General features: G+C 61.1%; 2 protein-coding genes across 2 annotated transcripts in view; one reads left to right on the plus strand and one right to left on the minus strand.

Annotated features, from left to right (window-relative positions):
* HCN2 (hyperpolarization activated cyclic nucleotide gated potassium and sodium channel 2) overlaps window positions 1-8333 on the plus strand; it is a 32818-nt gene extending 24485 nt beyond the window's left edge. Inside the window, exons 5-8 of the mRNA XM_054473570.2 lie at window positions 241-387; window positions 4386-4626; window positions 4844-5008; window positions 6971-8333. Coding sequence (XP_054329545.1) covers window positions 241-387; window positions 4386-4626; window positions 4844-5008; window positions 6971-7647 — 1230 coding nt within the window. The 3' untranslated portion in view covers window positions 7648-8333. The remainder of the gene's footprint in view (window positions 1-240; window positions 388-4385; window positions 4627-4843; window positions 5009-6970) is intronic.
* A 66-nt stretch (window positions 8334-8399) lies between these two features.
* POLRMT (RNA polymerase mitochondrial) lies at window positions 8400-23990 on the minus strand. The gene is made up of 21 exons (XM_054473568.2): window positions 23767-23990; window positions 23174-23278; window positions 20002-20630; window positions 16348-16478; window positions 15929-16115; window positions 14633-14782; window positions 14062-14226; window positions 13823-13993; window positions 13390-13614; window positions 12296-13084; window positions 11625-11747; window positions 11217-11339; window positions 10812-10991; window positions 10429-10515; window positions 10216-10329; window positions 9895-9950; window positions 9678-9776; window positions 8961-9033; window positions 8753-8838; window positions 8597-8658; window positions 8400-8501 (listed from the first exon to the last, which is right to left on the minus strand). Exons 1-21 carry the CDS (start codon window positions 23852-23854, stop codon window positions 8452-8454), a joined length of 3693 nt encoding a protein of 1230 aa, XP_054329543.2. The 5' UTR covers window positions 23855-23990; the 3' UTR covers window positions 8400-8451.
* Window positions 23991-24862: the final 872 nt, after the last annotated feature.

Consider the following 24862-nt stretch of genomic DNA (forward strand, 5'->3'; position numbering starts at 1 on the left):
CTGGGGGCGGTGTCTGACCCAGCCTCGCCTCCCCACAGTACAAGCAGGTGCCCGTGTGCCCGCTGCAGGCCGGGGCAGTGTCTGACCCAGCCTCGCCTCCCCACAGTACAAGCAGGTGCCCGTGTGCCCGCTGCAGGCTGGGGGCGGTGTCTGACCCAGCCTCGCCTCCCCACAGTACAAGCAGGTGTGCCCGCTGCAGGCCGGGGCAGTGTCTGACCCAGCCTCGCCTCCTCCCCACAGTACAAGCAGGTGGAGCAGTACATGTCCTTCCACAAGCTGCCAGCTGACTTCCGCCAGAAGATCCACGACTACTATGAGCACCGTTACCAGGGCAAGATGTTCGATGAGGACAGCATCCTGGGCGAGCTCAATGGGCCCCTGCGGGAGGTGAGGCGGGTGCCGGGAGGGCGGGAGGCAGCCTCGGGCACAGGGCCGGCCTCTCTCTCCTGGAGCCCAGGAGCCGGTCCCTGAGGGAGGCGCGGTGCCCCGGCTGCAGCAGGAGGGACTCGAGCTAGACCTGTGTACACACCCTCCCCTCCCCGCCCCGTGAACCTTTGCACCTCCAGGACCCCCGCCACCCCCGCCTTGCTTCTCGCTGCCCCCTTAGCAGAACTGCCTGGGTCTGTACCCGACAGGGCGGGGCAGAAGCAGGGCAGAGTGGGGAGGGAGGAGCCGCAGAGGCCCCGCTGAGCACCAGGCCCTGGGGGCACTGAGGCTGACTGGAGCGGGTTTAACTCCCAGCTCTGTTCCTGTAGCCCGGGTGACCCTGGGCAAGTTTCCCGGGGCTGTGGGAACAAATACCTACAGGCTGAGTGGCTTGAAAGGCAGAGATTCGGCCTCCCACGGTCGTGGAGGCCGGAAGACCAACATCAAGGCGTGGGCCGGGCCGCGCTACCCCCAGAGCCCCTGGGGAGGATCCTTCCTGCCTCTTCTGGCGTCTGGGGCTCCAGGCACCCTCGGCTTGCAGATTCATCTCCCTGATCTCTGCATCCATCTGCTCTCAGCCTTCTCCCCCGTGTGTCTCTGTCTCTTCTTGTAAATTCATCCGTCGTTGGATCAGGGCCCACCCGGTTCCTCGTGGCCTCTCCTTAACTGGGCCACATCTGCAGAGACCCTATTTCCACATAAAGTCCTATTCACGGGAACCGGGGGTCAGGATGTCAGCCTGTCTTTCTGGGAGATGTAGTTCAACCCACAACAGGCATCAAGCAGTTACTGAGCGCTGACTGCGTGCCCTGCCGTGCTTGAAGGCCCCACCCTCAGGAAGTGGGGCCTAGTGATGGCGGCCGTGATCACGCAGGAGGCAGAGAGCAGCTCTGAGAAGCAGGGAGGGATGAGGACGGGGAGGCGACATCAGAGCAAGGCCATGTGTGAGCCGGGCAGGGTGTCCCCGGTGTAGCACCTGGCTCGGGCAGAGGCCCCGTGGAGGGGCTGGAGGAGCTGGGCGAGGAGGCGGGCAGGACGGGCCTGACACTAGGGACCTCGGGCCCCGGGAATGCTTCTGGGGGGGCATGTACACCCGTTGCTCCCAGGAGGCACACACTGCGGTTCGCTTCGCCGAAAATGTTTAATTGCATTTGATGACTATGGTTTTCATTCATTCGTTTGTAGAGATATAACACTCAGACCACAAAACGCATAAAATGCAGTGGCTTTTAGTATTAACAGAGTGCTGCACCCGATACCACAGCCTAACTCTAGAACATTCTCATGGGCCCAAAAGGAGACCTGGGCTGTTAATCACCAGCTCACTCCCCATCCCCAGCCCCTGGCAACCCACGCTACTTAGTCATTATTTAGGTGTTTAGGAGTTGCAAAGTCAAATATTTAAACCCACATATGGCCGGGAGCGGTGGCTCATGCCTGTAATCCCAGCACTTTGGGAGGCCGAGGCGGGCGGATCACCTGAGGTCGGCAGTTCGAGACCAGCCTGACCAACATGGTGAAACCCCATCTCTACTAAAAATACAAAATTAGCTGGGCGTGGAGGTAGGCGTCTGTCTTCCCAGCTACTCTGGAGGCTGAGGCAGGAGAATCTCTTGAAGCCGGGAAGCAGAGGTTGCAGAGAACCGAGGTTGCGCCACTGCACTCTAGCCTGGGCGACCGAGTGAGACTCCATCTCAAAAAAACAAAAAAAAACAACCGCATATATTCAGAGAAGCCTGGCTCTGTCCTGTCCCCGTTCCTCTATCCCGTTTCCTGCGTTGGACATTTCCACTTTACTTTTTCTTTTTTTCTCTTTTTTTTTTTTTTTTTTTTGAGACGAAGTCTTGCTCCGTTGCCCAGGCTGGAGTGCAGTGGCACCATCTCGGCTCACTGCAACCTCTGCTTCCCGAGTTCAAGCAATTCTCCTGCCTCAGCCTCCTGAGTATCTGGGATTACAGGTGCGCACCACCACACCCGGCTAATGTTTGTGTTTTTAGTAGAGACGGGGTTTCACCATATTGGTCAGGCTGGTCTTGAACTCTTGACCTCAGGTGATCTGCCTGCCTCAGCCTCCCAAAGTGCCAGGATGACAGGCATGAGCCACCTTTCCTGGCCTATTTTTCCTTTTAAGATAAAATAAACGCATGCAGATACCCACTGCCCTCTGTCCTCCTGGCTGGGGCACCTGGTGCCTTCTCTCTGTGCTTCTGGTCTTTGTGGGGTGAGCTCTGCTTAGGTGCTGAACCAGGGCCCATGCGTCCGGATTCACTGGGTTGGGTCCAGATTCCCTCTGAGGGCTTGCGCCATTCTGCAGGCTTGGTGGCAGTGAGGGGTCACCTGCACCTGGCTGAGGAAGGCGCAATCTCCCTGGGTTAGAAATGGCAGCTGTTGCCGGGTGTGGCGGCTCACGCCTGTAATCCCAGCACTTTGGGAGGCCGAGACAGGTGGATCACTTGAGGTCAGGAGTTCAAGACCAGCCTGGCCAACGTGGTGAAACCCCATCTCTACTAAAAATACAAAAATTAGCCAAGCGTGGTGGTGGGCGCCTGTAATCCCAGCTACTTGGGAGGCTGAGGCAGGAGAATCGCTTGAACCCCGGAGGTGGAGCTTGCAGTGAGCCGAGATTGTGCCACTGCACTCCGGCCTGGGCAACAGAGCGAGACTCTGTCAAAAAATAAAAAAATAAAAAATGCCGGGTGTGGTGGCAGGCGCCTGTAGTCCCAGCTACTCGGGAGGCTGAGGCAGGAGAATGGCGTGTACCCAGGAGGTGGAGCTTGCAGTGAGCCGAGATCGCGCCACTGCACTCCAGCCTGGGCAGCAGAGCGAGACTCCGTCTAAAAAAAAAAAAAAAAAGTACCAAAAAGTGCCCCACGTCATAAGGGCATGGCTTGATAGCTGGTTCCTAAAGTGAACGTGGTGTAACCACCACACAGAACGAAGCTGGAACATTCCTGCCGTCCTTAGACGCTGCCTTGCTAAGGGGAATTACCCTGACTTCCCACACCATCCATTCATCTCCAGGCCCTTGGTTTTCATGTTGATTTTTCAAAAATCACCTGATAGTCTGACCAAATGTTGTAGCTTTCCACTGATTGTGTGTGTCTGTGTGTGCGATGGAGTCTTGCTTTGTCGCCCAGGCTCCAGTGCAGTTGTGTGGTCTTGGTTCACTGTAACCTCCTCCTCCCTGGTCCAAAAGACTCGTGCCTCAGCCTCCTGAGTAGCTGGGATTACAGGCGCCCGCCACCACACGCAGCTAACTTTTTGTATTTTTAGTAGAGATGGGGTTTCACCATGTTGGCCAGGCTGGTCTCGAACTCCTGACCTCAGGCGATCCATCCACCTTGGCCTCCCAGAGTGCTGGGATTACAGGTGTGAGCCACCGTGCCCGGCCTTTTTTTTTTTTTTTTGAGTCAGGGTCTTGTTCTGCACTCAGGCTGGAGGGCAGTGGTGTGGGGATCACGGCTCACTGCAGCCTCGACTTCCTGGGGTCAAGTCATCCTGCTGCCTCAGCCTCCTGAGTAGCTGAGAGTAGGTGCCCACCAACACGCCTGGCTTGTTTTTTTTTTTTTTTCGGTAGAGACGGGGGTCTTACTGTGTTGCCCAGGCTGGTCTGGAACTCCTGGGCTCCAGCGATCCTCCCGCCTCGGCCTCCGAAAATGCTGGGATCACACGCGTGAGCCCCCCGCACCCGGCCTCCTTTCCACTGCTCATGTCTACAGCTGCCTCTCCTGGTCCGATTGTATTGGCAGATGCCAATACGGCGTCAATCAGCGAAGGAGCAGTGAGCGTTTTTTCTTTCTCCCGTCCTTGGTGGCAGCAGCTCGGTCCGGCTGCGGGGCTGAGCCCGTCTCTCAAGACAAGGAAATTGGGGTCCGAGAGGTGAGCCGGTCCCAGAGGCATGGCCAGGGGGAAGCGGGAGTGGGGTCCGCAGCGGACCCAGCCCTGCCTCCCCCCTGCAGGAGATCGTCAACTTCAACTGTCGGAAGCTGGTGGCCTCCATGCCGCTGTTCGCCAATGCTGACCCCAACTTCGTCACGGCCATGCTGACCAAGCTCAAATTCGAGGTCTTCCAGCCGGGTGACTACATCATCCGCGAAGGCACCATCGGGAAGAAGATGTACTTCATCCAGCACGGCGTGGTCAGCGTGCTCACTAAGGGCAACAAGGAGATGAAGCTGTCCGATGGCTCCTACTTCGGGGGTGAGCTTGAGGGGGGCGCGCCTGGAGGGGGAGGGGGTACGCGACCCCCGCGGTGTGCAGAGCCAGGGGGCTGCGGGCTGGGCTGGGGCGGGCACCAGGGAGAGCCTGGGTGGGAAGCGCCCACGCTGGCCAAGGCGCAGAGGTTGGGCCGTGTGCCTGGGCGGGGAGGGCCGCGGTGCCCGCCTCCTCCAGCAACCCCCCTGCCCGCCACGTGCAGAGATCTGCCTGCTCACCCGGGGCCGCCGCACGGCGAGCGTGCGGGCCGACACCTACTGTCGCCTGTATTCGCTGAGCGTGGACAACTTCAACGAGGTGCTGGAGGAGTACCCCATGATGCGGCGCGCCTTCGAGACGGTGGCCATCGACCGCCTGGACCGCATCGGTGAGCGGGCTGGGGGCGTGGCCGGGGCGGGAGGGGTGTGGCTGAGGCCTCAGGGGCGTGGCTGGGGCGGGTGCCCGGGGAGGGGCGTGGCCAAGGCATCAGGAGCGTGGCTTGGACAGTGGCAGGTGGAGGGGCGTGGCCAAGGCTGAAGGGGCGTGGCTGTGGCATCAGGGGCATGGTTGGGGCAGAGACGTGGTCAAGGCATCAGGAGTGTGGCCATGGCAGCAGGGGCGTGGCTGGGGCAGGGGCAGGAGGGGCGTGGCCAAGGCATCAGGGGCGTGGCTGTGGCATCAGGGGCGTGGTTGGGGCAGAGACGTGGTCAAGGCATCAGGAGTGTGGCCATGGCAGCAGGGGCGTGGCTGGGGCAGGGGAAGCGGCTGGCCGCTCCTAGGACCCTTTTGGGTCTACAGGCTGATTTTCTGACCTATTGTCCTACTTTAGTCAGAGGCAGCCTGTTTCCCAAGGGAGGGAATGCACGGGATGTTTGCGGTTGTGCCGAATGCTCGGTGAGCACCTGCTGTGTGCTGGGGGTGCAGGGGACAGACCCGGGGGCCGACTCAGACTCCCAGCGAGGCTTATGGACTGGTGATGAAATCACACACGACCAGGCTGTGTGCCAGCAGGAGAGGTGGGGCCGGTGGGCTTCCCTGAGTTGGGAATGCAGAGTGGAGAATAGGGTAAGGGATGCCACGCGGGAAGGGGGAGGAAGGTGTGTTCGTGGAGTGGACACAGCACGTCCCAAGGCCCTGAGGTGGAAAGGAGGCCCAGAGTCCAGAGAGCCAGGGAGGCCTGGAGGAGGTTGGGGAGGAAGGGGAGGCCAGACACACAGGGCCCAGTGGGCGGCAGGGAGAGTTTAGACTAAATCAGGAGCATCAGGAAGCCATGGAGGGTTCTAGGTGGGTGGAGGACCTGGTCAGATTGTATCCGCCAAGGTGGGCCATGTCCAGGAGGGAGACGGTGACCTGGCCTCTCAGGGGGCAGTCTCTGGGGCAGGGAGGGGCAGAGCCCTGATGACTGACTGGATGTAGGCGCCAGAGAGATGGCGGCTCGTGCTGCTGTTCGTGGGAATGGGAATGAAGACCATGGCTGAAACGCAGGACAGGTGCGATGGAGTGGTGTCAGGGAGCTCCCCAGTGTACAGTAGGAAGCACTCCACAATTTGCTTTATACAGTGAGTATGCAACACATTCCTGAATATCAGGTGCTTAGGTTATAATTTCTGTATACAGCAGGCGCTCAGCACAGGCTGTGTACAGGCAGGTATTCTCGGTATGCCTGTGGCACACTGGAGGCACTCATTACATAGTCAGCGTATACAGATGGTATACATGCATACTTGGTGTACAGTGATACCTGCTCCATGTACACAGCAGGCATTAAATACCTGTTTGCTGCCAGGCGCGATGGCTCACGCCTGTAGTCCCAGCACTTTCGGAGGCCAAGGCGGGCGGATTACGAGGTCAGGAGATGGAGACCATCCTGGCTAACACGGTGAAACCCCGTCTCTACTAAAAAAAAATACAAAAAATTAGCCGGGCGTGGTGGCTGGAGCCTGTAGTCCCAGCTACTCGGGAGGATGAGGCAGGAGAATGGTGTGAACCCGGGAGGTGGACCTTGCAGTGAGCCGAGATCCCGCCACTGCACTCCAGCCCGGGCGACAGAGCAAGACGACTCCTCAAAAACAAAACAAAGCAAAACAAAAAACCCTGCTTTCTGTATGCAGGTGCTTCATGCATGGTGGCTGCATAGCAGGTGCTCAGCCTGTATACAGCAGGTACTCAATATCCATACTGTAGGCAAGAGATGCTACATGTGTGCTTATTGTATACAGTAGGTGCTAGATACACGCTTGCTCTACACTGCAAGCACTCTGTGCGCACCCGCTGTGTAGAGCAGGTGCTCGGTGCCTGCTGTATGCAGCAGGCGCTCCCCGTGCACACGCTAACGCCCCCTCTCCTGTAGGCAAGAAGAATTCCATCCTCCTGCACAAGGTGCAGCATGATCTCAACTCGGGCGTGTTCAACAACCAGGAGAACGCCATCATCCAGGAGATCGTCAAGTACGACCGCGAGATGGTGCAGCAGGCCGAGCTGGGTCAGCGCGTGGGCCTCTTCCCGCCGCCGCCGCCGCCGCAGGTCACCTCGGCCATCGCCACGCTGCAGCAGGCCGTGGCCATGAGCTTCTGCCCGCAGGTGGCGCGGCCGCTCGTGGGGCCGCTGGCGCTCGGCTCGCCGCGCCTCGTGCGCCGCCCGCCCCCGGGGCCCGCACCTGCCGCCGCCTCCCCCGGGCCCCCGCCCCCCGCCAGCCCCCCGGGCGCGCCCGCCAGCCCCCGGGCACCGCGGACCTCGCCCTACGGCGGCTTGCCCGCCGCCCCCCTTGCTGGGCCTGCCCTGCCCGCGCGCCGCCTGAGCCGCGCGTCGCGCCCACTGTCCGCCTCGCAACCCTCGCTGCCCCACGGCGCCCCCGGCCCCGCGGCCTCCACACGCCCGGCCAGCAGCTCCACACCGCGCCTGGGGCCCACGCCCGCCGCCCGGGCCGCCGCGCCCAGCCCGGACCGCAGGGACTCGGCCTCATCCGGCGCCGCCGGCGGCCTGGACCCCCAGGACTCCGCGCACTCGCGCCTCTCGTCCAACTTGTGACCCTCGCCAACCGCCCCGCGGGCCCAGGCGGGCCGGGGGCGGGGCCGTCATCCAGACCAAAGCCATGCCATTGCGCTGCCCCGGCCGCCAGCCCGCCCAGAAGCCATAGACGAGACGTAGGTAGCCATAGTTGGACGGACGGGCCGGGCCGGGCCGGCGGGGCAGCCCCCTCCGCGCCCCCTGCCGTCCCCCCTCATCGCCCCGCGCCCACCCCCATCGCCCCTGCCCCCGGCGGCGGCCTCGCGTGCGAGGGGGCTCCCTTCACCTCGGTGCCTCAGTTCCCCCAGCTGTAAAACGGACAGGGTGGCCCAGTGGCTGAGAGGAGCCGGCTGTGGAGCCCCGCCCGCCCCCCGCCCTCCAGGTGGCCCCCGTCCGATGAGGATCGTTTTTTAAGTGCAATACTTGGCCCGCCGGCTTCCCGCTGCCCCCATCGCGCTCACGCAATAACTGGCCCGGCCCCCGTCCACGCGCGTCCCGCGGTGACCTAGGGGAGCAGCATCCCGGCTCCCTCCAGCACTGGCACCGAGGGGCGGGCCTGGCTGCGCAGGGCGCGGGGGTGAGGCTGGGGTCGTGCCGCCGTGATGAATGTACTGACGAGCCGAGGCAGCAGTGCCCCCACCGTGGCCCCCCACACCCCATTAACCCCCACACCCCCATTCCGCGCAATAAACGACAGCATTGGCGCCCAGCCTGGCCGTGTATGATTGCCCGGGACCCGCAGGGCGTGCCCCCTCCCTGAAAATAGTGGCTCCTGGGGGTGGCAAAAGAGCTTTATTTATACACTGGCCCAAGGCTCCTGGGGAGTCAGCTGAAGAAGTAGGTGGAATGCTTCACCCGCTCCAGGTCAAAGGCTCCTGCAGAGGAAGCAGAGCAGCCGGCGTGGGTGGGGGGAAGGCCCCGCCCTGGCCCGCAGTTAGAGCCACCCTTGCCAGGCTGCCCACCCGCCTACCTGGCTTGGGCACCGCCTGCAGTGTCTCCTTCAGCTGGCTGCCCTCCAAGATCTTCTGGGGCCTGGGGTTGGAAGCAGGGTGGGGTGAGGCCGAGGCCAGGTTTTGCGGGGGGCCGGGGAGGGGGGTCTGGTAGTTGGGGTCAGGGAGTGCCTTACTCAGAGCAGAACCGCTTGACCAGGAACCTGGACAGGTCCTGCAGGATGGGCTCGCTGTGCAAGCGGACAAACTGCTCCCGGCACACCTGGGCAGGAGTGAGAGGATCCCCAGGGGTGATCAGGCAGGCTCTGGGCACCACCCCTACCCAATGCCCCAGTGTGCGGGGCCCCACCCATGGGTGCACTGAGGCTCAGACGGTGGGGGCACCTGGTTCATGACAGAGACATCAGCTGCATGGGTCCAGTAACAGTCGTGCACAGAGACGAAGGTCAGGCCCTTCCTGCGGCAGAGCGAAGGGCTCCTGAAGGGAGGGGAGCTCACAGGGCCACCCGGTGACCAGCATCCTGGTCCTGTGCTCAGCCCCCTCCACTCGAGGTCCAGGGAAGCCCACCCTCCTTCAGGCCTCGCCCCACCCCTCGCCTAAACATCCTGGGTTTGGCATCAGTACAGGCGGAGGAAATGTTCTCAGAAGCCTCCCCGCGCCCCACACCTGCCGCCCCCCAGGCTGCTGTGGGAGCCTCAGCTCCGAGGGCAGCTACGTTGTCCCCTCCTGCCAGGGCCACCACCCCACATCCTGAGCGTTCCCAGCTCCCGTGGCCGGTAGATTCTGCTGGAACGACCTCCACGTGCTCCAGATCTAACCACACGTTGCGGTGCCCAAGAAATGCCCACCCAGAAGGGGCAGAGCCCATGCTCGGCACTCCCTATCAGGCCACAGGAGGGGAGCTGCCAGGACCACCTACGTTCAGGGCACACAGCCTCAGGGCCTCTGCACAGGCCTCACAGACACAGCAGATCCACTCTGCCCAATCCCTGCCCCCAGTGCTGTGCCCTGCTGGACCCAGCCTTGCCAGCTGTGCCCTGCTAGCCAGAAGAGAGGCCCCTGGGAGGCGAGCAGCACCCATGCCGTCCGGAGATGCCCACCTGTAGCAGTGCAGGGCAGTGAGCATCATGTGTGAGGAGTCCAGCGAGTGGATGAAGTTGGGTGGGAAGCCGTTCTTCTGCTTACGTGTGTTGGGCTTTCTGAGGACGGAACAGGTGCCGGTGGGGGCAGCCCAGGGACACCCCTAACTGGCCGCTGTCTCCACTGTGGCTGCTCTCCAGACCCCCGGCCAGCCCCCAGCCCGGGCCCCCCACTCACCGGCTGTTGTCTCCGTTGTGGGTGTAGGTGATGCTCTGAATTCCACCTCCTATTTGCTAAAAAGGGGAAGGAGCCGGTGAGTCCCGCCCGAGGCCCAGAACGGTGGTGGTACACTAGGGCGCTGATACGCTGGGGCGCTGGTACGCTGGGGCAGTGGCAGTGGTATACTGGGACGCTGGTACACTGGAATGGTGGCACACTGGGGCGGGATGGGGTGGCACACTGGGGCGGTGGTACACTGGGGCAGTGGCAGTGGTACACTGGGACACTGGTAACACTGGGATGGTGGCACACTGGGGCAGGATGGGGTGGTACACTGACCTTGACCTTGGACTCCAGACGATAGGGCTGGATGACAGGGACGCCCAGGGGTGTGACCCACTCCACCACGAAGCCCGTGTGGGAGATGAGGCGGGCGCTCTCGGTCAGCCAGTGCTGTGGGACACAGGCCGTCTCAGGGCAGGGGGCTCAGGCCGGGGCTCCCGTCCACTTGCCTGGGGAGTCCTGGCCGAGCGGGGACAGAACAGGACATACCTGGATGGCCCGGGTCCCCGAGAACATCTCCTGTAGACTCTTGAAGACCTGGCGCACGAGATAGTGGGAGGCCTCCCACACGAACTCCTGCAGAGGGTGGGCGGCAGGTGCAGGTCCTCAGGGTCTGGCCCATTCACGCCCTACTCCCCCCCATTTCAGAGCAGCTGAGGCCCAAGGCCTAGGGCCTGGCGGGGAATAGGGGGGTGGGGGAATGGGGCCTGACGCTCACGCAGTCAGCAAGAGATGCCCAAGCCCTGACAGGCAGCCAGTGGTCTGGTAGAACAACCAGGTCTCCTGCTGGGAGGCTGGGTCTGGGGCACACCCGTCTGACTTTTAAATGGCAGTGAAACCAACGTGTTCGCAGCGCTACAGGCCTGGCGCACCTGGGGAAAGTCGCTCAGCTCCCGGAGGCGCTTCTCAATCTGCAGGCGCCCGCCGTAGCGGGTGACCCCATACACCACGGTCATCACCGTCTGCTTCACCACCTTGCGGGTGATGAAGCCTTCCAGCATCTGTGCCACCCGTGTGCCCCGCTGGGCGTCCTGCCTACGGAACACCTCCACCTGCACCGCGGGTGGGCGGGGGGGCGCAGGTCAGCCCCGCTAGCAGCCCAGGGGCCACCAAGCACCCATGAAGCCCTCGGGCAACATCTGCTTGGGAAGCCCCCGCCCCAGCCCCACCACATCCTCAGGATAGGCCAAGGTGAGGGCACCTGGGGCCGAGACTCAGGGCCACATTGCCCCCACGCCGAGATGCCCCCGGGCAGCAGGTAGCAGGGCACACCCTACCTGCGCAGCCACGCCGCTATACACGTCCTGCGGCACATCCGAGGGCTCCAGATTGACGGAAGCGGCGCCCACGCTGTCGCGGCCCAGGGCAGCATAATGCTGTAGACCATTGCAAGAGCCGTCCTGAGGAAGGGGCGGCAAACGGGAGATGGAGGCTCAGACAGGCAGAAATGTGTGGGACCCCAAACCACCCCCCAGGTCGAGCCGTTCCTAGGGCCGTGCATCCCCCAGCCAAGTGCACTGGAGCCCCAGCGCGCTCCCAGGAGAGACCAGGAGCCATGGCTCCTGCACACTCTAGGACCACCTCCAGAGAATACCACCAGCGAAGGCGAAATCTCACACCCTCAAGTCGAGCCCCAGGCCCAGTGCACACGGCACGGCCTCGAGGGCCCGACCCAGCTGGCTCACCTGATGGACGGGGAGATGGGAGACATAGGCAGCAGGGTCGGAGGCGCGCACAGCCTTCGCCACCTCCATACAGCAGGCCAGCGTCTGCCAGGGTTCCTCCGCACCCATCCACCACTTTCGGCCCTGCGGGGACAGCGGATGCGGGGGCAGTGAGGCCCGGGCGCAATCCCTGAGCAGGCTGGGAGGCTGTGGTGCAGGGAGGTGGGAAATGGGAAGGAGACGCACAGGCGTGACGGTGAACATGGGACACATGTGGGCGAGAGACCGGGTGGTGGCTGGATGAGTTCTCCATAGCCACGGATGGAGGGTGCGGGCTGCGGGTGGACCGGGCTGAAACAAGTGTGTCCGGAGGTGCCGGGGGAGGAGGGCGGACGGCGGACTTCGGGGCGCCTGGGGAGGAAGGAGCGCGGGGGACGCGGGGGAGGGGGGAACGTGGGGGCCCTGGGGGAGGCGAGAGGCAGGACGGGCAGGGGGCGCCGGGGGAGGAGAGCGGGCGGGGGACGTGGGGGCGCCAGGAGAGGGGGGAGCGTGGGGAAAGCGGGGGCGCCAGGGCAGGGGGAGGGGAGGAGGACGGGCAGGGGGCGCAGGGACGCCGGGGGAGGGCGGGGGACGCGGGGCGCCGGGGTACGCGGGAGGGGGGGGATGCGGGGGCGCCGGGGCCCCGCCCTTACCGTCAACGGTTGGTCTGCGGAGTCCAGGATGTCGTCCATCACCTCCTCCGCAAAGGCCAGGCGCTTCCGCAGCGGCTCCCGCTTCTTCAACCCCGTGAGGTTGACCAGGTGGATCTTGAGCCAGTCTAGGCCACGCGGGCCGAGCGGGCGGCCCTGGGCGAACTCCAGCAGGGCCCGCGCCACGTCGCTGCCCAGGTGGTTGAAGTGCGGCGGGCAGGGGTAGGTGCGGCCGCGGAAGTCCATGTTGTGCGGCAGCCAGAAGACGCGGTCCCGCAGGTGCTGCGCCAGCGACAGGCGGTACAGCGCTTCCGCCCGCAGGCTGTGCATCTCGCGGGCCACCTTCTGGCAGTGCGCCAGGCCACGGCGCACCTCTGCCTTGCGGGCGGGCGCGGCGCTGTGCGGCAGGTGGGCCTCGGCCGGCTGGGGCGCCTCGGACGGCGGGGCCGGCACGCCTAGCTGGGGGCAGCCCTTGGCCTGGAAGAGCTGCAGCACCAGGTCCAGCACGCGCCCGTTGACGCGCCAGGCGCAGTTGCCCAGTTGGGTGAGGGCGTCCAGCGCGCCATGCAGCGCGGTGGGTGGGCAGGTTTCCAGCAGCTCCTGGTGCTGCGTGGCGCCTTCCACCGTGCGCATCAGCTTGGTGGGGCTGAGCAGGAAGGCACCAGAGTGCGGCGATGTCCAGGGCAGCGGGGGGCAAAGCATGGGCACATCCACCGCCTCGAAGATCAGCGTGGGCTCCGCGGCCTTCTCCAGCAGCTGCACGTAGGCCGGGTGCGGCTTCAGGATGCCGATCTGGGGTGTGACAGGCAAACGGGTCAGGGCCCCGGTACTGGGGCCTTCCTGCCCCCACCCCTTAAACTTGGGTGAGAGGGGCCGGCTCCCCGACCAACAGGAAACCAGTGTGGCCTCCCACGAACAGAAGCCACCTCCAGAAACGGCCGGACAGCTGCATGGACGCCCATGGTATGTCCCGAGTCCTGGGAGGTACTGACGGCTGCGCTGAGATCAAGGCTCCGCCCAGAGGCACCAACCCCATGGGGTCCCTGGTCCCCCCAGCGGGATGCCCCCCAGCTCAGGAGGGCACTGCTGCCTGGCACCTGCTGGACGTTGCGGAACGAATACACGTGGTAGAGCACGGGGACAAGCCGGGAGGAGCGATGCGGCTTGTCCAGGCTGCACGGCATCTGCGTAGCCTGCACCAGCATCTCCGCCAGCAGCTTGCCCAGCTCCATCTGCACTGGCAGGGGCCAGGGCTGCTCCCGCAGGGCCTTGGGCGCCCCCAGCGCCTCCCAGTACTGCCGCGGCAGGCAGGGGTTGGGCACCTGTGGGACAGGGAGGTCAGGGCGCTGGACACTGAGGCCTCTGAGCCAGATGCCCCACCGCCCGTGCCTGACCCCCGGTGGGGCATCTGTCAGCCAAAGCATACAGATGAACAGACTGAGGCTTGGGTGCAAACCCGGCTGCCCCAGAGACGGAGAGCGCCCACCCACCACTGGCCCCAGCCAGGAGGAGAGGGGGTGCGGGCCTCACCTCGGTGTCGCAGGCCAGCAGGCATAGGTACTTCCTGTAGTGGTTCTGCAGCGCCTGCACCTGGCCACTGAGCCGCTGCCTCTGCACCACGTGCCGGCTGAAAGTGCGCGCACTCAGCTCCCGGGCCAGGGTGGTGAAGGACTCACCTTGGGCGGGCAGCGCCTGCAGGACCTGCGGAAAGAAGCCGTGAGTGCCTGCCCACCCCGCCCGGGGACCCGGCCGCGCGGAGAAAGGCGCACCTGTAGGAGCATCCGCACCACCTCGCGCTCGTCCAGCAGGCACAGGAAGGGGTACAGTGAGAACCGGCCCTCGTACACCGCGCGCTCCAGGCGGTTCTTGGTGTCCCGCAGCGCCCGGCACAGTGCTTTCTCCCATTGGTCCCGCAGGGTCTTCAGGGTCTTCCGCTGCAGGGGATGAACGGGCCCGGTGAGCCCCGTGGCAGCTGGTGGGACCCAGGCTCACAGGACGGGGGTCACCGCAGCTCCCTGCAGAGACCTCAAGGCCCTCAAGGTCCCTGCTGTGTGTTCCAGGTAGCTCCTCACCCCGGCCTGCCCTCTGCCGGCTTCAGCGTGCCTGACGCAGCCAAGAGCAAAAGCCCAGCCGCGGTGTGCGCAGAAGCACAGGCCAAGACCCAACCTCGGGGCCCCACAAGTTTTCCCTGAGCGGCAGCCAGGCTGAGATCCTAGGCCCTGCATGACCAGACCAGGACATGAGCAATTCAACCGCATACACGGAGCTCAGCCCCTAAGGCGGACACGGGAGCCCGGCTCAGCCCCTGAGGCGGACACGCGACCCCGGCTCAGCCCCTACCGCATGCGTGACCTCCTTGCTTGGCAACGTGGGCTTCTCCACAGACACCACGCACACCCTGCTGGCCAGCTCCATGTGGAGCTGCTTCTCAAAGAGGCACTGCAGGGTCTTCAGGGGCAGGTGCAGCTTCGGGTAGGACACGTGCCCATCCTGCAGGGATGGGGGTAGTGAGGTCAGGGGCTTGGTCAGAGGGCGACCTGCTCTCCCCACCCTGGCACACCTGCCCTGCCCTCCCAGGACCCCGAGACGGCATGGGTGCACGCGTTTCTGCGTCTCCTGCAAGTTGCTGGTCGCCATCGCTGACGCGGGGAAAAGCAGGCTGTGGGTAAAGTCAGTGCCAGCGGCGCAAACCGAAGGCCTCGGCCCCTCCTGGCCTCGACCCCTCTAGATGGGACACTGGGCACCGTGGAGGGGGTGACGGGGCGGTGGTGCTGGGAGCTGGCAGAGCCTGGGGAGACCGTTCACTGCGCCCCCAGATGTTTGCTGTTTTCTCCTCAAACTTGGAACTGTATGAATGTGACCCATCCAGAAATAGATGAATTAAAAATAACAAAGCCTAGCGCTTTGAGAATCAAAGACGCACGTCCACACAAAAGCTTGTACACAAACGTTCACAACTGCATGACTCATACTAGTCAATAAGTAGAAACAGCCCAACGTCCATCAACGGACGAACAGACAGGCACGGCGCAGCCATCCACACACCAGAGCATGACTCAGCCCTGACCCAGGCCGCCTCGCGGATGCACCGTGAAGACGTCACGCTCAGTGGGAGATGCCAAACACAAAAGGTCACGCAGTGTGCGGTCCCATTTCTATGGAATGTCCAGAGCAGACTCATCCACAGATGGGGAGGGGATGGGGAGTGACCGGTGATGGGGACGAGGCTTCCTTTTGGGGTGATGGAACATTCTAGAATTAGACAACCATGACTACACTAAAATCGCTGAATTACACCTTTAAGACAGTTTTATGGCAGATAAATTACACCTCAGTAAAAGACGAGCCCACTGTGTGCACCTGGCAGCCCCACTCAAACGCGCTGCTCTCCTGTCACCCCACCCTATCTGCGGCGGCACCCGACCACCTCCGTCCCCCTGGAGCCCACACCCTCAGTGCCAGGACCCTCCCAGCTCTGGCTCCTCCAATCTTCTCAGAGGAGGAAGGGAGGAATTCAGGGCCCAGCCCAGGTGAGCCCTGGGCACCGGAGAGGCCCACTGGTCTGAGCTGAGGCTCCAGGGACCCCCAGAGGGCAGCTATGAGGACTGAAGTCTGCCGGGCCCCACGTGGGCTCACCTTGGCATACACGTCCCTGAGCAGCTTGGAGGTGTTGACCGGGGGCGGCAGCTGCGGCGGGAGGCTGAAGGTGGGCTTCACCTTGTGCACGGCCTTCAGAACAGTGGCCCGATCCTCCTCAGACAGGGGCACGGTGGTGAAGAGTGCCTGCAGCTTCAGCCCCTCCTGGCTCATCTGTTCCAGACACCTGTGGGGCAGGAGGCCTGCTGCAGGGACGGGCCAGCCCCACGCTGGGCTTCCACAGACCCCAGGGGAACCTCGTGACCACCTCCTGCTAGCCTGCAGGTCTCAGTGCGGCTGTCAGGCCCTCTGGGGGTCCCCCAGCCCCCAGCCCAGGCACTGTCCCAGATCTTAAAACCCTGGCAGGGATATGGTGGGGGGTGGGGGGTGAGCGGTGGGGCCCTCCCGACACCACCTACCTTTCGATGGTCCCGGCGTCCTGGTCCTGCCTCCCCATGCACTGGAGGGCGGCCGCATAGGACAGCAGGTCCGGGGTCAGGCCGGCATCCTTCACCATGAAGAACACATACACCAGCTCCTTGAAGGCACCCTGGGAGACCAAGGCAGGGTGAGGGTCTGGGGGGATGGCCCAACCTCCGCATCCTCCCTGCTCCCTGGAGACCCCTTCTCTGTAGCCACCAGCTCAGCAGGGGACAGGGTCACCAGGCAGGAGTGGCCAGCTGGGCAGACCAATGCATCCCCCTGAGGTTCTGACACACAAGCTCCACCTGCAGAGGAGGCCGTATGGCCCGCCAGGTGGGACTGTGGGAGGTTCACGTTCCTCTGGGAGGCGGCTTGTTAAACCTCCAGGTTTGTCAATTGCGTGGATCTTTTCAAAGGACTGACTTGGCTGGACTGTTCTCTGCTGTTTCTGCCTTCTGTTTCATCGATTTCTGTTTTAATTTTTGTAACTTCCTTTCATCTACTTGCTTTAGATTTAGTGACAGCTTCTTCTTCTAGTTTCCTAAGGTGAAAGGTGACGTATTTGGTCTGAGATGTTTCACTTTTTTTTTGCCCCCAAGATGGAGTCTTGCTCTGTTGCCCAGGCTGGAGTGCAGTAGCACGATCTCGGCTCACTGCAACCTCTGCCTCCCGGGTTCCAGCAATTCTCCTGCCTCAGCCTCCTGAGTAGCTGGAATTACAGGCACACGCCACCACACCTGCTAATTTTTTGTATTCTTAGCAGATACGGGGTTTCACCATGCTGGCCAGGATGGTCTCGAACTCCTGACATCGTGATCCGCCAGCCTCAGCCTACCAAAGTGCTGGGATGACAGGTGTGCGCCACCGCGCCCGGCCATCACCTTTCTGAATATAGGCATTTTGTGACTATAAATTACCCTGCAAGCACTGTTTTAGCTGCATCCCAGAACTTCTGACAGGTGGTGTTTTCATTTTCATTATCTGCAAGTGTTTTCAAACTTCATAGTTTACTTCTTCTTTGGAAATTTTATTTAATTATTTTTTTAGATGGAGTCTCGCTCTGTCGCCCAGGCTGGAGTGCAGTGGGGCAATCTCGGCTCACTGCAAGCTCCGCCTCCCGGGTTCAACCGATTCTCCTGCCTCAGCCTCCTGAGTAGCTAGGATTACAGACACACGCCACCACACCCAGCTAATTATTTTGTATTTTTAGTAGAGATGGGGTTTCGCCCTGTTGGCCAGGCTGGTCTCCAACTCCTGACCTCAGGGGATCCACCCGCCTCGGCCTCCCAAAGTGCTAGGATTACAGGTGTGAGCCACCGGGCACGGCCCAGTTCTTTTATTTTCTTGGTAGAGAGGGGTGTCTCGCTCTGTTGCCCAGGCTGGTCTCAAACTCCTGGGCTCAAGCAACCCTCTTGCCTTGACCTCCCAAAGTGCTGGCATTATAGGCATGAGCCACCACGCCCAGCCATGTATAGCTTAAATATCCCCTGCAATTTCTTTTTTTTTTTTTTTTCATTTAATTTTTGGCCAGGCACAGTGGCTCATGCCTGTAATCCCAGCACTTTGGGAGGCCAAGGCAGGCGGATCACAAGGTCAGGAGTTTAAGACCAGCCTGGCCAACACAGTGAAACCCCATCTCTACTAAAAATACAAAAAAAAAAAAAATTAGCTGGGCGTGGTGGCACATGCCTGTAATCCCAGCTACTGGGAGCCTGAGGCAGGAGAATCACTTGAACACAGAAGGCGGAAATTGCGGTGAGCCGGGATCTCACCACTGCACTCTAGCCTGGGCAACAGAAACTTTGCTGTCGACACAGACTTGGAGACTCTGTCTTAAAATATATATATATATGTAAAATAACATATATATATAATTGTTTTCTTGTATTCATTTTTCCTGAGATCCCTGTTTTGAGCAATTTCTCCTTTGACCCAGTGGCTGCTTAAGAGTGGCCTGTAACAGACTATTCCAAAGGGAAAAAAATTCCCTTACATCCTCCCACCCCATAGTCCTGCAGCTTAAGACATGCTGTGACATGAGGTGGCCACACACCAGAGACATGAGTTTTGGGGCATTTTTTTTTTTTTTGAGACGGAGTCTCGCTCTGTCACACAGGCTGGAGTGCAATGGCTCGATCTCGGCTCACTGCAAGCTCCGCCTCCCGGGTTCTTGCCATCCTCCTGCCTCGGCCTCCTGAGTAGCTGGGACTGCAGGCACCCGCCACCACGCCCGGCTAATTTTTTGTATATTTTTAGCAGAGACGGGGTTTCACCATGTTAGCCAGGATGGTCTCCATCTCCTGACCTCGTGATCCGTCCGCCTCGGCCTCCCAAAGTGCTGGGATTACAGGCGTGAGCCTGTGACACTTTGTTAGGGGCTGATCACAAAAGCGCCCTGTTACAGTGTGGGCTCTCTGCTGAGGGAATCCAGGGGGCTTGTGACCTTGGAGGGGAAAATACACGACCCTCATCCTCAGTCTTCCTGGAGTCTGGCGCCCCCTGCAGCAAGGAAGAACCAGGGAGCAAGGTAAGGGCACTGCAGGCTTCAGCACAAGAGTGGCTCCACCTGATTCTGAATTTCGCTGTTTGATGCATTAATAAAGAAGCACATCAAGTTCTCTACCACGAATTGGTCTTAATGTTGTGATAACTGCATTTTAACGTAATAGCATCCCATGTTTACCCAAATATTAAGAGAAGCTTTTACTGCTGTTTCTCAAATTAGGGCTGAAGGATCATGGGGTGGGAGAAAGCTGGGAACATTTGCTCCCTTGAAAGGGTGTGTAAACAACACCCTCCAAAACAACCAAGGGGTCCGAGGAGAAACTTCGGCCGGATGCGGTGGCTCACACCTGTAATCCCAGCTCCTCGGGAGGCTGAGGTGGGCAGATCACGAGGTCAGGAGTTTGAGACCAGCCTGGCCAACACGGTGAAACCCCTGTCTCTACTAAAAATACAAAAATTAGTCGGGCGTGGTGGCGGGCACCTGTAATTCCAGCTACTTATGAGGCTGAGGCAGGAGAATCGCTTGAACCCGGGAGGTGGAGGTGGCCATGAGCCAAGATCGCACCACCGCACTCCAGCCTGGTAGCAGAGGGAGACTATGTCCCAAAAAACAAACAAACAAACAAACAAACTGAAAACGGCAAGGGAAATTGGAAAATACTCCAGAGGAACACAACGAAGACAGGTGGGATATAGCTAAAGCTGTGCTCAGAGGCGATGTGACACCAGTGAACAGCCACATTTCACACAGAAGGATCTCAGCACAGCAGCCCGACCTTCCACCTCAGGAAACCAGAAAAAGGAGCAAAGTCAACCCCAACACCAAAGCCTCATCCTGATGAGGGCTCTGCAGGCTGCCCCTCCGATGAGGCCAAAAGCACCCCTTGCCCAGACAGGTTCACGAGCCCCGAGAAAGACCGGAAGGAAATGCTCAAGGCATTAGCAGAATTTCTCCCTACTTTTTTGGTCATTTTCAAAATTTGAGAGTCACACGTGATTTGTATTTGAAAAGCCTAAAAGAATTATTAAAATAAAAAACAAACGACTTGAACTTGGGGGCTAAGAGAGAAAAGTCCAGTCTAAATGAGGGCAAGTTCCTGTCTCCAACGACCAGGGCAGGTGGCCCAGCTCCCGGCTGCACTTACCTGCTGCGCCCAGCCAAGCATCACGGTGTTGTACATGTCCAGCGTGAGCAGCTTCTGCTTCTGCCGCTGGCTGTGGTGGATGACCAGCAGGTGGTGGGCAAGGGGCAGGTGGTTGGTGAGCAGGCAGCACCTGAAGAAGGCCAGGAGCTTCTGCTGCTGATCTGAGAGCTGGGCCTGCGTGCGCTGCGCCGATGGGGCCTGCTCCACATTGAGGCTCAGCTTCCGAGGGGCCTCCTGCAGCACCCGGGCCAGCTGATCCTCCCAGGGGCTCTTGGGGGCTTGGCGCATGCAGTGCTTCAGGGACCCGGCCAGCGGCTTGCTCAGGAGCTGGGGCTCCACCTGCAGGCGCTTGGTCAGCACCTTGAATTCCCCACTCTGGACTGGCATCTGCAGCTGCGCCTTCAACCGCTGCATGCGCATCTGCTGGGTCCGCTTATCCTTCTCCAGTCTCTTTGCCCAGCGGCAACAGGGCACCGGGGTGGCATCCTTGGCCCCCGTCTGGACCTTCCTGGGTGGCTGGAGGCTACCATCTCCACTGCCACATTCTGGGAGCCGTGCCACATCCACCCTGTTCACCACCACCTCCGACACACTCTCAGCCTGCAGCTGCCGCACCCTCGCCTGGAGCACTGTGAGGGGCAGAGGGCGAGGACGTGAGAGGGACCCTCCCGTTCAAGCACCCATTTCTCTGGACCCCGAGCCAGGCCAAGAGGTGCAGGTGGCTGAGCTCACTGGGACCCAAGGCGTGAATTCCTCGTATTTGCCAACAACGTTGTAAGGTCTGCCCGCTCCTTTCCAGACACACGCACCCCACCACCTCCACACCTCCCCACCCGAGCCTCACAAAACTCAACAGCCCTAACAAGCTGCCACCGAAACCTGCGGCACCGCGTCTCCCCGGTCACTGGCTGCTCCAACTTTCCAGGTGCCCAGGCCCAGAACCTCGGGGTCTCTGACAACTCCCTCCGTCCACCTCTCAGTACCTCCTCCGGGCTTGCCTCCAGAATCTATCCAGGTGGCCCCTCGCCTCCCAGGCCTCCCCTGCCCCTGCCCCTCTCACTCACTGTCTAGCTCAGGGCCTCTGCACAGACTCCCAGGACCCTGAACCGCCCGCTCCCTGGCTCAACCGTGGCCTGCAAGTTTGCACCCCGCCTCAGCAAGACCCCCCAGCTGGTGGAGCTGCCACACACACACTCCTAGGCTCCCAGTGTCTACAGTGGTGGATGCTCAGTTAGTAAGCACTGAGCCACTAGCTTGCAGGGAAAACGGCTTCTGCTCGTGCTGCCTCAGGTTGCATTTTTGCCAACCAATCAATGCCTAAGTGTTCTGTATCTGTATAAAGCAGCCTTATTGGAAATCTATTGTTGGCCGGGCACAGCGGCTCACGTAGGTCATCCCAGCACTTTGGGAGGCCGAGGCAGGAAGATCACCTAAGGTCAGGAGTTCGAGACCAGTCTGGCCAACATGGTGAAACCCTGTCTCTACTAGGAATCCAAAAAATTAGCTGGGCGTGGTGGCGTGCGTCTATAGTACCAGCTACTTGGGAGGCTGAGGCAGGAGAATTGCGTGAGCCTGGGAGGCAGAGGTTGCAGTGACTCAAGATAGCACCATTGAACTCCAGCCTGGGCAACAGAGCAAGATTCCATCTAAAAAAAAGACTGTTGAAATAGGCTGGGTATAGGGCCGCGCACCTGTGGTCCCAGCTACTCCGGTGGCTGAGGTGAGAGAATCACCTAAGCCTAGGAGCTCCTGGCTGCTGTGAGCTGTGATCAGGCCACCGTGCTGCAGCCTGAGAGACAGAGCAGGACCCTATCTCAAAAAAAAAAAAAAAAAAAATTTAAAAAGGGGGGGCCCAGGTGTCCAGGTGTGGTGGCTCACACCTGTAATCCCAGCACTTTGGGAGGCCGAGGCAGGCAGATAACGAGGTCAGCAGATCAAGACCATCCTGGCTAACACGGTGAAACCCCGTCTCTACTAAAAATACAAAAAATTAACCGGGTGCGGTGGTGTGCACCTGTAGTTCCAGCTACTCGGGAGGTTGAGGCAGGAGAATTGCTTGAACTCGGGAGGCAGAGGCTGCAGAGAGCCAAGATCGCACCATTGCACTCCAGCCTGGCAACAGATTGAGAATCCGTCTCAAGAAAAAAAAAAAAATTGCTGAAATAAAAAGACAAGCGTGATGTCCGCCTTCAGAGTGCTCCAAAACTCAGGAGATACTTTTAGGATTAACAGTTGAGAGCTTTGTTTTGCTTTGTTTTTGAGATGGAGTTTCCCTCTTGTTGCCCAGGCTAGAGTGCAATGGCATGATCTCGGCTCACCGCAGCCTCCACCTCCCAGGTTCAAGTGATTCTCCTGCCTCAGTCTCCCCGGGTTCAAGCGATTTTCCTACCTCAGCCTCCCGGGTAGCTGGCACTGCAGGCATTCACCACCACGCCCAGCTAATTTTTGTATTTTTAGTAAAGACGGTGTTTTACCATGTTGGCCAGGCTGGTCTTGAACTCATGACCTCTTGATCCGCCTGCCTAGGCCTCCCAAAAGTGCTGGGATTACAGGCGTGAGCCACCGCACCTGACCAGGTTTTCTTTCCCTTTATAAAGGTTCTCCCGTTTCTCCTTTCCCGGCTGGCTGATAGACGCAGACAGGATGTGGGGCAGGAGCACCGGCGGGAAGCAAGCACAGGGAAGCTCCCACCTCCCTCCCCCACCAGCAGCCAGGCCAGGCCGAGGACCTGCCACCGCTGGAGCCTGGGCTGTCCCTCCCAAGTTTCGAAGTCATCCAGTCTCCATTAGGCGCCTACCCCCCAGAGCCAAGCCAGGACAGCTGAGTCAGTTCAGGGTTCACGTCCTGGCTCTGCACATATGGCCTTGGCGGTGGGGGCGGGGGGGTCTCTCCAGACATAATCTTGGGCCTCACCTGTGTTCCTGGAAAGTGGGAGCACCTGGTGGGGCTCTGGGGAGGGGGAATTACGAAAGCTCCAGGAAGGAGCCTGCTCGCCAAGGACGGGGCCCATGAGCGGCGCAAGAGATGTTCCACCAACACCGTCTGGGCGGGTCTTGGGACCCGAGAGGTGGAGACCGCCCTCAACCTGTCTCAGAATCTGAGACTTCGCCTTTTCTCCCGGCAGCAGGGAGAGGACTCTCCTCTCCCAGGCCGCCGTGGGGGTCGCGCTCACCCTCCAGCAGCTCCACGTGGCCCCAGTCCTTCCTGCGGTCTTGGTCTTGCTCCCGGGGGCTGGCGGACGAGCTCCTCCTGGGGCCGCAGACGCCATCGAAGGTCCCTGCGGGAAAGACGAGGGCGGCTGAGGGGGGCCGGGCGTGTGGGCGGGGGCCTCCATAAAGGCAGAAGCCGCAGGGTCGAAGGGCAAAGGAGCCCTAAACGCAGCGGAAACTCTCTGAGCACGGGCTTAAGTTGGAAAGAAACTAAGACAGCGAAAGTGGAAGGGGCCCCGCCGCGGCGAACACGGACGCGGAACCGCGGAGAGAGGGTTCCTCGCACTCGAGGTGCAGCAGGTCACAGGTTAAGAGCCCTAAACACCACACCTGGGGTCAGGAGGCTCCATAAGAAACTACGAATCAAAGGTCAGACTGCACTGAGGAGCCTCAATCGGAAAAGCCGGCAAGGGCGAGTGGAAAGTGGGGCCGGGTCGGGGGGCTCCGCACGCCCAGGTGCAAAGGGGCAAAGGTCAAAGCGCCAAAGGCCCCGGCCGCGCGGGGAGGAGCCCGTGGCGTGACCCCCGGGCTGCCTGGCCGTCTCCCTTTGTGTTACCTTCTTTGGCGGGGAGCCCCGGGCGGCCGCAGGGCCGCAGGACCCGTTTGAGCCCCGCCGCGCCGCGGCCCCAGCAAAGTGCCGACATTACGCACGCCGCTCCGGGCGCCGCCGCCACCACCCCACCGGCCCGCTCCTGCGCATGCGCCCATGCCGCCTGCCGGGAGTTGTAGTTTCATGGTCGACGGAGGCGGGCGAAGGGAAACCCCAGCCGGAAGAGCACTACCGGAACTACAACTCCCAGGATGTAGCGGGGGCGCGGAGGCGTGAAGGCATGCGCCGACGGACGCTCTGATTGGTTCCTTCTGCTGTTTTCAAAAGGGGGGCGGGACAGAGCTGTTGCCGTGGCAACTGGGGGTACTCTCAGGCTGCCTTCCCGAGGGCCTCAAACCCGGACATTTTTTCTGTTTTTCTTTGTTTTTTGGTTTTGTTTTGGACGCGTTGTCGCCCAGGCTGGAGTGCAGTGGCGCGATCATAGCTCAGTGTAGCTTCGAACTGCTGGGGTAAAGAGATCCTCGCCCCTCGGCTTCCCAAAGCTCTGGGATTGCAGACGCCGCCACCGTGCCCGGCTTTTTTCTTCTTCTTTTTTTTTTTTTTTTCAAGGAATACTCATCTAATAATGAGTACAGCATCTGCAATTTAGAGATTCCTGTCCGCAACCTTCATTGCTCCAACGACAACTTTTGGGTAAGAGTCATTAGGATGCCGTCTATCGTGGAGGAAGCTGAGGCTCAGAGAGGGCCACCAAGTTGCTGGAAGACACAGCACGCGCGACCTCAGGGAGGCTGCAAGGAGAGAAAGCCCCAGTCCGCGAGACTCCCAGCCTCCAGCTTCAGTTTACCCTGCAATCCCCAAGCCGTCAGGCGCAGGAGCCGAATGGAGCGGCAGGCTTGAATTCACCTGCTAAGTGAGGTGAAGTCAAGGGAATGAAATAAACCCCAGAGCCTAGAGCCTGCCCTGTCTCCGCGTGATCCTGCCTAGGAGGAGCGGGGCGGGAGCTTTAGAATGGAACCTGGAAGGCGTGCCCACCTGTGTCGTGCAGCTGGGGCAGCAGGCCAGAGGCGGGAGCGCCTGCTCTGGGGCAGCAGGCTTGTGA

Source organism: Pongo pygmaeus, chromosome 20 (genome assembly GCF_028885625.2).
Source record: "Pongo pygmaeus isolate AG05252 chromosome 20, NHGRI_mPonPyg2-v2.0_pri, whole genome shotgun sequence".
Taxonomy (NCBI): Eukaryota; Metazoa; Chordata; class Mammalia; order Primates; family Hominidae; genus Pongo; species Pongo pygmaeus.

What these genes read in the sequence shown, in the direction of transcription:
- POLRMT (XM_054473568.2), bottom strand. Translation starts at nt 23,854, where the DNA reads ATGTCGGCACTTTGCTGGGGCCGCGGCGCGGCGGGGCTCAAACGGGTC. An exon ending in TCAGGGACGTGTATGCCAAG is followed by an intron (nt 14,783 to 15,928) that starts GTGAGCCCACGT and finishes CCATCCCTGCAG; the next exon opens with GATGGGCACGTGTCCTACCC. An exon ending in AGCTGAGCGACTTTCCCCAG is followed by an intron (nt 10,516 to 10,811) that starts GTGCGCCAGGCC and finishes CACCCTCTGCAG; the next exon opens with GAGTTCGTGTGGGAGGCCTC.